At 41.9% G+C, this 12,986-nt stretch overlaps 1 protein-coding gene across 14 annotated transcripts in view; it reads left to right on the top strand.

Annotated features, from left to right (window-relative positions):
• SLC6A6 (solute carrier family 6 member 6) overlaps positions 1 to 12,986 on the top strand; it is a gene marked incomplete at its 3' end in the record, with an annotated part of 58,016 nt that overhangs the window by 18,325 nt on the left and 26,705 nt on the right. For 13 of the 14 annotated variants that reach the window (XM_084531074.1, XM_084531073.1, XM_084531069.1 and 10 more), the window contains 3 exons: positions 5,792 to 6,031; positions 6,714 to 6,848; positions 9,080 to 9,314. In XM_084531074.1, the coding sequence (XP_084387200.1) occupies positions 5,792 to 6,031; positions 6,714 to 6,848; positions 9,080 to 9,314 (610 nt within the window). Of the gene's footprint in view, positions 1 to 5,791; positions 6,032 to 6,713; positions 6,849 to 9,079; positions 9,319 to 12,986 lie in introns of those variants that run through there. The other variant, XM_084531070.1, reaches the window with a different exon arrangement.

The raw sequence follows: 12,986 nt of genomic DNA, 5'->3' as shown, positions 1-12,986 counted from the left end.
CTTAACCGCACTGCTCCTTGAGGGAGGGAAAGCTGTCAACATAAAGAATTACAGCTTTCAAAGTTCCAAGTAATCCTAGGAAATGAGCCAAATATAATAAATGCAGTTTTATTTGGGACCCGATCCTACTACTGTTGAAATCAATACCAGCTTTTCCATAGCTTTCAGTGAGAGTTGGGGCTGCTTTTTCGAAAAACAATTCCTCTGATCCAGTGATCAGTGTAGCTGATTTTGAAATAGTCATGAATATGAATATGAAACTCAAAGAAAATAAAAGAAAAAAGGCACCAACCAACAGATCTAGAAAATCTCTGTTTTAAAGGGAGGTTGATTTTGTTTTGCAAGATATGAAAGAAAAAAATGGCAGAAAAATAAAAGAAATTATAATTTTTAAAGAGGTAGCGAGCTTAAGCAGGGTTAGAAAAATTAATTACAATGTGATAAACAGATGTCCTTCAAAAGCCATTGCGATTTTGTGCCAAGGAGAAAGCACTGAGGAGCTCAAGATACAGAGTCTTCTGCACAGGCTGAACTTAGTAGAAAAGGATCCTTGAAAGCAAAAGCAGTGTGTGTGCACATCATGGTACAAGAATAGTCCAGAAAATCAGCAGTACAGAAGTGCAGTCATTCCTCAGGCAGAATTCCCATGAAGGCCGGAGACACTCTGAGTATGTACTTTGCTTTTAGTTTTGTAATGGAGGAAGAAGGTATACAATAAACATTCAGTTACGATTCTAGTCACAAATTCAGTATATCCAATCCCTATTCAAAGTTTACATGTAGTGACCAAAAAAGAAGTAGCTCATTTTCTGTGGTTTATGATCTTCAGATATGAGACAGGACATGCATTTTAGCATGCACAAATATTTACATATGTCTAACTGTGTGTACAGGCAGACCTTGATTTCTGTGTATCCATCAGGGTTTGGAAAACCACTTTTTTAAGACTTGATTTTTAAAGATTATTGAGTGAGGTAACATTGAGTGAGGTAACATCTGCGATGAATTTGTCCCTGGGGCTCCTCCTGGAAGGTGTTACCCTACGTTGGTCTCCTGTCTCTGGCTATACGAAGCCTGGAGTGGATCATAACTGTAATTCCAGAGCAGAAATTGAACAGTGTATTTTCAGATGTGTAATCCATGGGTTGTCTATCAAAAAAAAGTCAGCGGTTCAGCAGTAATGTGAGTTATGTCAGTCTGCACAAATGTCCACACTGGTGGCCTTCCCCCATCTGCATCTCATCATCTCAGGCCTCTGCCCAGTGCCTCCCCTTTCCCCTACCCCTCAGTTTTTGCATGTTATGAAGGATTACATTTCAATGCCAGTGTTTTTTAAAGGGTATGGGTTATCTGAGGTGCAGGCTGTACGTGCAAAGATATGATAGTTGTGTCACAGGAGATGACCCAAGCCGGGTTAGCTGCGAAACCTCTCTGCTTATGGCTAATCTTTTGGTATTTTCAGCTCACCACCAGGGAATGTCATGGAGGGCAGCAGTTTGGGTTGTCACAGGGGGTGCTCTGCGTGAGGAAATTCGTGTGCCAGGCACACAGGACAGACACGTGGTTCTCCTGCAGAAGGAGAGGAGCCCTTGTACCACAAGCAGGTGCTTGAGGCATGCAATGAGACCACGCTGGCTCCCTTGTTGTATTTTTCCACATTTTAGTAGCATCAGTTTGACAATCCATAACTTCATCTTCAGTTAAATAGGGTTTGTACCAGGGTAAATGAGAGCAGATTCTGGGCCTGGCTCAATCCGGACCCTTTCTCCCCTTGCTTTTGGGTCAGGCTGAAGCTGTTCAGCTGCACTCAGCCTAGTAGCATGCAGCAAAGGGCAGGGTTGACTGCTGCTTTTTATTTATCCATATTAAGTTCATCAGATGAAGCCAGAGCTTCCTGGGGCCATCCGAAGCTTCCTGGAGCGGGTACTCTCCCAGGCAGCCGTGTCTCCTGGAGGCAGCCGTGTGTCTCCAGGAGGCAGACATGCGCCCCAGACTTGAATCGCTCCTTTTGGACTATGTGGTTGTAAGAGCATTTTCTTACAATATATTTCCTTGGGGGAATCAGATGGACTTAGATCTCGGATACCATCCCCACTAAGTGATACAGTAAAAATAACCTATTATTCTCTGGTTCTGACCTGGGCGGTGACAACATATTGTTTCAGCATCTCTGTCAGACTATTTCCCTTAAGAGCCATTTTAACCTCACCCAGTGGGACATAACTAAAGGAAATGAAACTCCAACCCCATTAAGGAAAAAAGACAATGCCTTTCACTAAACAAACTTGATTTTCTTGGCTTTTCTTTGCCAAGGAGAATCGCCCGTACCCCCCACCCTTGCAGCCTTTGTAGACAGTTCCTGTAATTGGGAATGTCTGGGTGGACACCAATGGTTGGCAGCAAAGGGGGATAAATCTGATATCCCTTGAACGTGACATGGGCTGGGACTGCAGTCCCAGGTGGCCGCTTAGCGTCAATTCCTATGGTACTGGTCGACGGTACGTGCCTGCCAGCCACAGCTGCCGGCCCTCGAAACACAATCAGGGGTTTAGCAAGACTAGATCAGAGATACACAGCAAAGCTGGGCTGTTGCTAATTTTGTGCAGGTGTTAGATCGCTACTGTACTGTGGCCCACTATCTAGAGCTGGTGACTTGCAACAAAATCATAGTGGTCCGTCTCCTGGCACTCATCGGGTGAAGCACCGACCCCAAAAGCAAGCGTGGGCTTGAGGATGTGCCATTTGCATGCTAAGAGAGGGATCACTTTCTGTCTTTGCATGCCAGCTAAGGTTGGAACAAAATTTACATGCAGTAATTAGGTTTTCAAGCATATCCATTAATTTGGGGTGTCTTAAGACAAATTAGAAATCCCTTTTTAAAATGCAGTCCCACGCAGTTACAAAGTAGGTGTCTGGGGAGGCACCATCTCACACGTGGTGTGCAGGTAATTAGGACAAACCACGGGGTGATCAGCTTGTCCCAGGGAGAATTAGGGTACACAGAATGTGAAAAACTGCACATTCTGGGTAGCACTGAGTAACACCTGGGTCAAAGTCAATCTGCAGTGGAAAAGATTAGAGCCAGCAAAAAATAAATGAACAGCTCTGTATTGCAGGATAAAAGTAGACTGCAAATATTGCAGTCCTGGAGCAGGTTTTCATCTTGGAGGCAGCTAATGTCTGTAGTTCCCCTTGTGTTTTTTTTTGACGTACAGGTTCTCCACATACCCAGTGCTCTGTTTTGGGGTATTTCCAGTAGCAGTCCCCATGGGGAGCAGTTAAGCTCCTCTTTCAAACCTTAATCCTGCAGGGTTCTATAAATGTATGTATCTCTGCGCCCTGATAAGCAGGTTTATGGCTGTCCCAGCAGTTCACCAAATAAATGAAAAACCAGACAGTGCCCTAAGCAGTAGATGTGAGTGGTGCCCTCTTTTGCACCCTTCCTTCCCCTGCTGATGAGCGTTTCGGTAACCCCTGTGAAGAACAACTTCCATGAGAGACCGTCCGAATGCCCTCCATTCCTGAGCCCAGAATAGCCTGTTGCCTGATGGTTATGACATTCTCCTGCAAGATGAAAGATAAGGATTTGAGCAGCACAAATAGCAAAAGAAAGTGAAATCAGGCCTTCCCCATGCCAGGTTGACATTGCGTTGGGAGCAGGATGTCAGTCACCTTGTAGGCACCTCTATAAAGAGAAGTACTTACACTTTTTTTTTTTACTTTTTTTTTTTTTTTTTTCTCCCACAATCAATGGCTGTGGGAGAAAATGGATGGATGATACAGGGTGGTACCTGTCTGGGGCATGTAGTGAGATGCCAGTGTCCCAGGGAGGATAAAACTGTTGTGAATCCCTCCCAGAGGCACCTGCTATATCTCCATGCACAATACTAGGAGCACAAGTTAGCAGTTGTGGGTTAATTCCCCAAAGCAGGTAGGTATCTAAAGGCTCTCGCAGAGCTGCCCTTACCGCTTTCATTCAGTCACTGCACTAGTTGGTTTCATACCGTGTCTCTTAACAGCAGGCAGTAGGAGATCTTTCAGAGGAATAAATGTCCTGCCCCACACCCCTACAGTGGGTGATGGGGACCCACCACCCTCAGATTAATTTTCTCCTTCTGTGAGCTCTCTCTGCTGTTGACTGGGAGGTATTGCAGTTGCCTGTAACACCTCTGTGCAGCCAGCAGTGGCACTTTTTTTTTTTTTTTTTTAAAAAAAAAAAAAAAAAAAAAAAAAAAAGTAGAAAGGCATAATGATTAGCACCGGGAAGATTAAAGTTCCTTTTTAGATCATGGCCTGATAGCAATTGCTGTCGCAGTAACTCCTTTGCAAAGACCACGAGTATATCAGGAGGGAGAATATTAAGCTTCTGTGGTTTGCCAAAATGTTAGCCTTCTGAATCTTTCCATGGTGGATGGAAAGATTTACGGGTACAGTGATGCATATCTATCTCAGAATCATGTTTGGATTAAAAACTTCCTGCAGAGCTAATGTCAACTCAGGTTTCAGGTCACTGCTACAAGCTAAATCAGGTTAGAGATCAAAACCAGCAAGGAGGTAGGAGGCTTGCAGCTATCAACTGGGATAATCTGAGGCATGATTTTTTATGACTGCACCCATAATGACATGTACAAGCTGGGAATGGCTGTGGTCTGGAATAAACTTGTTGGTTTGCCTGGATCTGGTGAAAATTTCACATGCGTTTCAGCATCAAAATACCATGCAAAAATAACCGGTCAGATCCAGCTAAAGTCACTTGAGTTATATGGGGAATTAATTAGCTTTATATGTCTGAATTCTGCTTTAACATAAAGATTACTCGCTGTTCCTAAATTGTTTTCATTAGGCAATCCACATAAAAAGACACTTGTTAGATGTAATAATCCTAGCTGTTATTATTTTACACAGTCTATGTTTTTTGTACATTATATATATAAATTATAAAGCAAGGTATGGTTTAATATGGTTTGGGTTTTGCATCAGGTGACTTAAGCCACTGGATTTTTAATTAACTAAGGAGCAATCATTCATGGCAAACTGTTCAATTGCATAGGTGCAATAATTGAATCTAAAGGTTTATTTTTGTCCATTTATTGATGTCAAGGGAAAACAGTACGGTTATGAAAATGGAATAAACTGAAAAGATTCCTTCAGCTGCTGCAGGTTGATTAGGACAAATGACTTTCCATTCCAGTTTTTATGAATGTACAGTTTTCTGAAAGGTTTATAATACCACAGGGAAAGGAAATCGCAGGCAATATATGATGCAGGATGGCTCATAGTTGTTGGGAAATAGACGAAAATGGTTTTATCTGAAAATGTGCGATGTACTGTTCTGCTGTATTTCACTTCAACTCTTGAGAAGGAATCAGACGCAGTGATTTGTACCTTGTTATGGGCATCGAAACAGCCTGAGACATTTACCTGTGTTGCAGATAGAATCTGTAATAGAGTCAGGGCTCAGTAAGCCCTCTCACCGACGCAGTGTACAGTCTCACTCACCTTTTGCCTGTGGCCAGCAGGTAGGCAGCAGCACCAAGTCCTTGCTGTCCCCTGCATTGCACTGACATCAAGGAGGTGACCACAGAGTCCCGTGGTGGTTTGTCCACCCTGGTCAGCGAAGGCAGCAGATGTATTTTCATATCTCAGTTTGATAAACAGCACTGTCTTTTATGGAACTGAGTTTTGTTAAATAGTTCATGCAGTGTTAGAGAGCTTTACCAGTAAAGACTGTTTAATAAACCCACCTTTTTTTCTTTTTTCTATTTTTTTTTTTTTTAATATTTTTATGCAGAAAGCAGAAATATGGCAACAAAGGAAAAGCTTCAGTGTTTGAAAGATTTCCACAAGGACATCCTCAAACCTTCCCCTGGCAAGAGCCCGGGGACACGGCCTGAGGACGAAGCAGAAGGAAAGCCGCCCCAGCGGGAGAAGTGGGCGAGCAAGATTGACTTTCTGCTGTCCGTGGCTGGTGGATTTATTGGTTTAGGCAATGTCTGGCGGTTCCCGTATCTCTGCTACAAAAATGGCGGAGGTGAGTCTTTATTTCTTTCTCATGAATCAGTCTCTCTGCCTCATACTTACTGCTTCCAGTGCTTTCCTTCTGTTTTTTTTAAAAAGAAATGAAAAACCTGTTTTCTGCATTTTTCACCAGTATTTGGGAGAGATTATTTTATTACTTAATAGCTTCTGTTAAAACTTAGCTATGGAAAAACAACAACAGCAATTTAAAATTTTATACTACTGAATCTTTTATGTTCTTTTATTCTGGTCTAATTGAGTCTGAGTTTTAACCAAAAGATATGCTGTTATTATAGACCAGTAGCCTAAGTCATGCACTGCAAAACCGGAGTAACTCGAAGTAAGAGAGTTACTCTAAGTTAATAATAAGACAAAACATCAAACAATGGTTTCTGTTAGATTTCAAAATAAAAGCATTCTCAGTCACGTGAAATTATTGTGTGCCTAACCCAATTGTTATTGCAGATTTTCATCTTAAAAAGGTAAGACAATGCCCTTTCATTTGTGTATATCCACTTCACTTACGGTGTTTGAATATGAGAAAAAGTACCTCCAAATTAAGATTATTAAATACTGATATTAAAGTAGCATATATGTTTCTTTGTTTCAGTATGTCTGATAACAAGTTTTTAAAACTATCCTATGTAGAGCCACTCACTTCATCTCAATTTTCTACTATTATGTTTTCTCAACAGGTGCATTTCTTATACCTTATTTCATTTTCCTGTTTGGGGGAGGTCTTCCCGTGTTTTTCCTGGAGGTGGTGCTAGGACAGTATACCTCTGAAGGTGGAATTACATGCTGGGAAAAGATCTGCCCTATTTTCACTGGTTAGTACTTTTCGTTGTCCCTTACTGCTTAAAGACACCTCTGTAAACCTGATAACAGCAGTGCAATGTCCCTTATATCTATTCATTCAGCTATTTGCTGTAGTAATTGAAAGTATAATATTGTTTCCTGGAAAGGTAGAAGTCAGAGAGTCTGAAGGACAAAGTGAGGTATTGATTTTGATGCTATCATCTTGTTAACTGGCAGAGCTGTCAATAAGCAAGAAAGAAATTGCATTTTATGCCTTAAAAAGGCAACTGCACATTTGGTTCATAGGTACTGGAGAATCTGTTGTTTTGGAAGGCTAGAGCCTTTTACATGCCTTTTTCAGAAACCGTCTTCAAAATATTATTCTGGTCAGGAAATCAAAATACTTCTGCCATATGAAAGTTTATCACTGACATCATCCGTTTATGACTGATATAACCAAAACCTGCACAGTATTTTGTGTAGAATTCAGGAACGGGACTTTCCTCATAACTGAGTTGGTCCTGGCAAATGGTTGTGTTTGTCTCCTGTTATTCAAGGGCCTTTGCCAGCAAAAAAATTACACAAAACTCACAGCAATTATGTGTATGCCACTCTAAAAGTTAACCAGAATGAAACATTACAGACAGGTTAGCAACATTACTGAGGATGCTGCCTTGTGTTTAGATTACCCTCAACAGCCTGATAATACAGACAAAACTATAAGGAATATTTGCATTAAATAGTGGGGCACTCTTCTTTTACAAATCCCGTTTGGAAAGGGTGAGGATTTCTTACTGAAATGTCTCTAGCTCTGCCACTGTGGCTGTTACAGATTTCTCTCTCCCCTTACATCACCCCAGGCAGCAGGAGGGGTTTTCTCCAGGGTTCACACTCCCACCTAATACTCAGAGCGCTACTGAACTTGATATAATTATGCTGCTTTAGTTCCATTTTCTTCCTCCTCCTCCCACTTTCGTGAAACCTTTTCTTTGGAGGAGGAGGAAAGAATGTTCCTTGTTTAAATAGCAATCTCCCAGGCATCCATAAAGAGAAATTGTCACTCTAATAATGTGACTAACTGTATACCCTGAATGAAATGCAGCTGCATAGAATAAATACCACTTGCTCTGGTTGTTTTCACCTGTCATAAAGTTAATCGCTGGTGGTAATGACTCCTGTTACAGTAAGGTTTCAAACTGTAAAATATGAGGCAAGTGCTAGGGTAGCCATCAGAATGATGTTAAAGGGAACCTCATGGGCTTTTCATCCCCTTGAGAGTCTAGTCAATGTTTTTAAAGGAAAACTTTTTTTTTCCCCCCTGTTATTCCTAAATAGCAAACTACATAAACATTTTGGACATTAACATTTTATATACTAAAAGATTTTCAGAAAATGAGACTTTCCAGAGTCCTTTCATTTTGTATTTGGAAAAATAGTGACTGTTTCTGACTTAGCTCCATGTGGCATGGATCTGCCAGTGGGGCATAACTGCCTAGGCAGGAGAGATACAGTTGTGGTATTTAATTAAAGCCTCCACCAGAACAGCATTCCACCACCTCCCTAAATTGTATAGGACTCAGACTTATCTGCCCGTAACCCTGCTTTTAAAAACAAACAGGGAACATTTTTTATCGTCAAATATTGATAGCAGAGTTAAACATTGATCTAATTAACCATAACAGCTAAAAATATCATGCTTCCTTTGCACAAGTGAAATTGGGGCAGAAACAGCAGCTTTTATGTTGATAGCTCTGGAATTTTCCTTTTTAACACATTCAAGAGTTGTCCTTTTTTTCACGTACACAGAGCCGAACCTGTCGATAAGCATGAGTGGTGCAGCCAAGCTGCCTCCAGGGAAGCTGCGTGGGGGGACAGTGCGTCGAGAGTGGGGTTGCCCAAGCAGGTACCCAAGGTGTGAGATGGTGTAGCTCCCAAATAAGCAAAGTGTGATGCCTTGACTTCCTTCTAATAAAGCCTGAAATACCCTTGTTAGTGTAAAGTTGGGCAGCCCTCCCCTTCAGTCCCAGCAAGCTGAAGCCTGAAGCTCAAAGTTGAGCGCCAGTACTAGTCAAAGGCAGTGGCAGGGCTGTGCTTATGGGTGATGGAATTGAGTTCAGTATCAAACAGATATGTGGTAGAGTGGGATACAAGTCCACAACATGGCAGGAAACAGCAATGGCACCAGATACTTGAAATCACAAGGCATCCTAAGAAGGAGTGGCTGTCACGTCTGTGCATATTTCTTTTTTCTTCCCCTCTCCAGGAATTGGTTATGCTTCCATAGTGATTGTGTCCCTTCTGAACGTGTACTACATTGTGATCCTGGCCTGGGGACTCTACTACCTGTTCCAGTCGTTCCAGAGTGTCCTGCCGTGGGCACACTGCCACCAGAAGTGGAACACGCCAACCTGCGTGGAAGACACTCTCAGGAAGAACAAAACACTCTGGATATCACTGAATGCCACTAACTTCACCTCTCCTGTCACGGAGTTCTGGGAGTAAGTACCCCCATCTTCATGGCACCCTTGGGATGCTTTGGTGGTATGCTGAAGGTCATGCCTGAGATTTTGCAGAAGTCCCATGAGGAATGTTAGATAGGAGATGAAAATTGCTCCAGGTGTCACTTGTTTCACCACCCTTTGCTATCAGTTCTTGCCCATCCTGAGACAGGCATGTAAGTCTGGGAGCAGTGGAGGAAGTCATTAGATGTATAACTGCATTCAGCCTAGAGAGTACAGGGAAACCTAAAAACCCTGTGCAGTTTCTGGTTTGGAGGAAATCTTGTTCCTTTTTTAGTAGGGATTTACAATAGAAACAGTGACAAATCACCACTTCTGTGGCTGCCTCTTCCCCAGCTGTTGTCATTTGCAATGCACTTTGTGAAGCTGTTAACATCTCTCTTATCAGTTTGACAAAGATGCAAGGCATTGACCTCATCAATAAAACTGACAGAGGTGTTGAACATTGTCGTGTATTGTAGGTTTCTCAGGTCATCTTTGTTACATCATTTTTCTCTGCAGTCTCAGAGGATATTCTGTTTTACTAGATTGTCTGGATTTTGTCAGGGTTAAGCTTCTTATTTCCATTTATTTTTCAAGTTTAGAATTATATTGCATAACCTATTTCTGAACAGGCATAACCTCGAATCTCTGTGTGTTTATGTAGTTGTCAAAACATAGCAGGAGAGTAAGGCACCTATAGGAGAACTTAAATCCAAAGGATCTGCATATAGCTTAGGAAGAAAATCTTTTTTATTTCTTGGCTTGAAGCAATGGTCAATTAAGTGTAGAATAAGTTTCTAACCAACCTGACTTTCAGCATGTTTAAAGTCCAGTCTGGTTCCCTGATCAACTTGTACCTACTTCTCTATTTTTAAAAAGCAACTTCAGCCAATAGTCCCAGCAGGAATTATGTTCATGCCAAAGATATTTGGCATGTGTTAGGTTTAGAAAAAGTTATTATGAACTGGGCTAAAATTTGTATCACAAGAGCCAAAATACAATGTGCAGAAAGATCTTGGATGAGCTGTTTGTGGAAATGCACTGGTGACCAGTGTGAGTGACGGGGTGCAGGTTGTAAGAGCAGTTTTCACCATGCCACGAGCACTGTGTTTCCATGCTGAGCGACTGATAATTTCCCAGGTGATTTCCTCCCTTGTTAAGTATGGTGTGAGTTGGAAAATATTGGGGTATTTTGGGGAACTTGAAGGCAATTTATAGTAGAGGAGGAAGCAGTTCTCACTCCTTTGGACTCTCCCACAACGACTTTGAGACTGGGGGCCTGAATCCAAATGAGAGCTGCTTTGGTAGGGTGTCTAAAGGTCTGGGTAACCACACAGCAGATACATGATGGAGGGCCTTGTGCCAGGGCAGCCTGTTTGTGGGTTGGGGAGCACATTTGGTGTGGAGTTTTTAGTTAAGTTTCTTCTAACTAAATCAAGTTGCTGTCCTCAAAACTCCTCTGCAAGCTGAACCAAATCCTCCTGTAGGCACAGCCTTATGTGTAGAGTCAGACTGGAGGTGCCTGAGGCTGAAGGAGAAATCCTTGGTCCTCACAACACTTTCCCCTTCCCTTCATCTTCCATAAATTCGTGTCCCCTCACTGTTTCTTTAGTACAGTCAGAGCAAAGGTTGCTCAGCCATTAGCACTCATGGAGGCAGCTCTCCTTGCACTTTGCAGCCACTTTAACTTTTGTCCTCAAATAGCAGTTTTAAACATCGTGAACTTAACTCTTCCCTGGATTCGTGCCAGGGAGGAGTTTGGCTCCATACTACTACTAATACAGACATACTGTCCATAGCTCACTGTTTCATCACGACTGAGCTGTCCTTAACAGACCAAGCTGCCATCAGGACTCATGCCACTTAAGAGAAGTATTAAAAATAGCTGTTCTCTCTGCATAAACAACCATTGGTGTCTTAACGTAGGGACAGAGATCATGCAGCAGCGCTGGAATTAAAGTAACGTAGATTTTACATGGCACAAGCAGTTTTTCCCCAGCCATGCTGCTCTTCTTTATGGTCCTGAAATTAAAAATAATCTCAAGAACTTTATGAGTACTTTGCTGTCATAGACAATGCCAGCTGCCAGCCAGCCAGCTACCCGCATCGAAAGGACAGGTCAATAAATAGCCTTTAACTGAAGATATCCATCTGCTTTGTGGCACAATTAATTCCAATTTAATTCAGGGGGTTGAGTATTTGGTTTCTGAAACCCAATGCCATTTTTATTGTGGGAGATTTATGGAGTATCCTCATCACAACTGCTTTGTAAGGCTAACTCTGCAGAGATATAATTGACCACATTGATGTATTAAAACTCTTCGTGTTGAAAAACACGTGTCCTTCTCAGCCTGGCTGGACATATAGTACAGCCTGACATTTCAGTTCATTTGAATTAATGTTCTGTGCAAATCACATGCTTGCCTGAGCAGCAATAAAAGGGGGTTAAGCAAATCTGGCTTTGTATCAGGGACTTACCTCTTGGTATCACATGCTTCAGGTCTTATTTCTGAAGACTTCATTTTAAAGCCCCAAACCTTAAAGGCTTACACACGTATTAATACATAAAGGATAAGTGTTATGGGGTAATTATGGTTGAACAAAACCTCTGATTGTCTGGTGCTGGCCAAGTGTTTATAAATATTGGGTAATCAGCAGACTTTATTCGTCCAAATCCCAAGAAAGACCATCACATGCTAATGGCATGTAATCCTGAAGGGAGCAACACAAAAACTAAACAAAATCTAGGGCAGCTGTCTCTGCCTTTGGGGCAAATTGAGAATTTTAAAAACCGTTTGATATTCTCCCTGCTTCAGCATTAGTTATTCTTGTCTGTCCAGCGTGAAAGGGTGCTTTGCTTTTCCTGGTATGAAAGGTCCTGTCTGCATTCACGTAATTAATGAGCTGGAATATCCTTCAAGGATTGCATAACTCTCCTCATTTTATTTTTGTTTATGTTCTAGAGCCAGTTACAGCTCCTATTACATTTCCATATTGCACATCACTAAAACATACTAGTGTATGAACAAGGTTCGAGAATTCATGGCTGCAACGAACTTGGCCCCAGCCTGTTGCCCCATTGATTATACATGACTGACAGTGACAGCATCATAACTATAAATTATAATTGGCAACAACTTCATGCATAAATGGCATGAAGTTAGTTGAGCGAGCGTGGCTAAATCTGAGCAGCAGTAGGCTGGGTAACAAAATTGAAGAGCTATCAGCGCAGCCCAGCTTCTGCTCCTTCCCAAACTTGAATTTTCAGGGTATCACAAATCCAGATTGAACACTTCTACTGCAAAAATATGTCAGTTTAAATTTCATGAAAAAAAAAATAATTATTCAGGCCCCACTGGTAGTTCTGAACAGATTTCTTAAGGTATTTGGCCTCTGTAAGACAAGATAACCCAAGACAGAGAAAGCCAGCATGCCATTTAGTGCTGCCACGCCACAGAGAAGCACCGTAACTGGCTCTCAGTAACCCACTGGGCTGCCCGCTGGACAGGACTGCTGGCCATACTCTAGGTGAGATGACCTTTTGTTTTTAGTTCCCTAATAAAAAGCAACAAAATCTTATCTGAATGCATTTGTAGATATCCTTATTCCAAAATGTATTTGCAGTTAATTATTCATTGCTTCCTGAGAGCTAGCTCTGTAGGCTCCTTT

The sequence above is a fragment of the Aythya ferina genome (assembly GCF_964211825.1).
Source record: "Aythya ferina genome assembly, chromosome: 10".
Taxonomy (NCBI): domain Eukaryota; kingdom Metazoa; phylum Chordata; class Aves; order Anseriformes; family Anatidae; genus Aythya; species Aythya ferina.
Note: the sequence above shows the minus strand (reverse complement) of the source record. Positions and strands in the feature narration are given on the sequence as shown.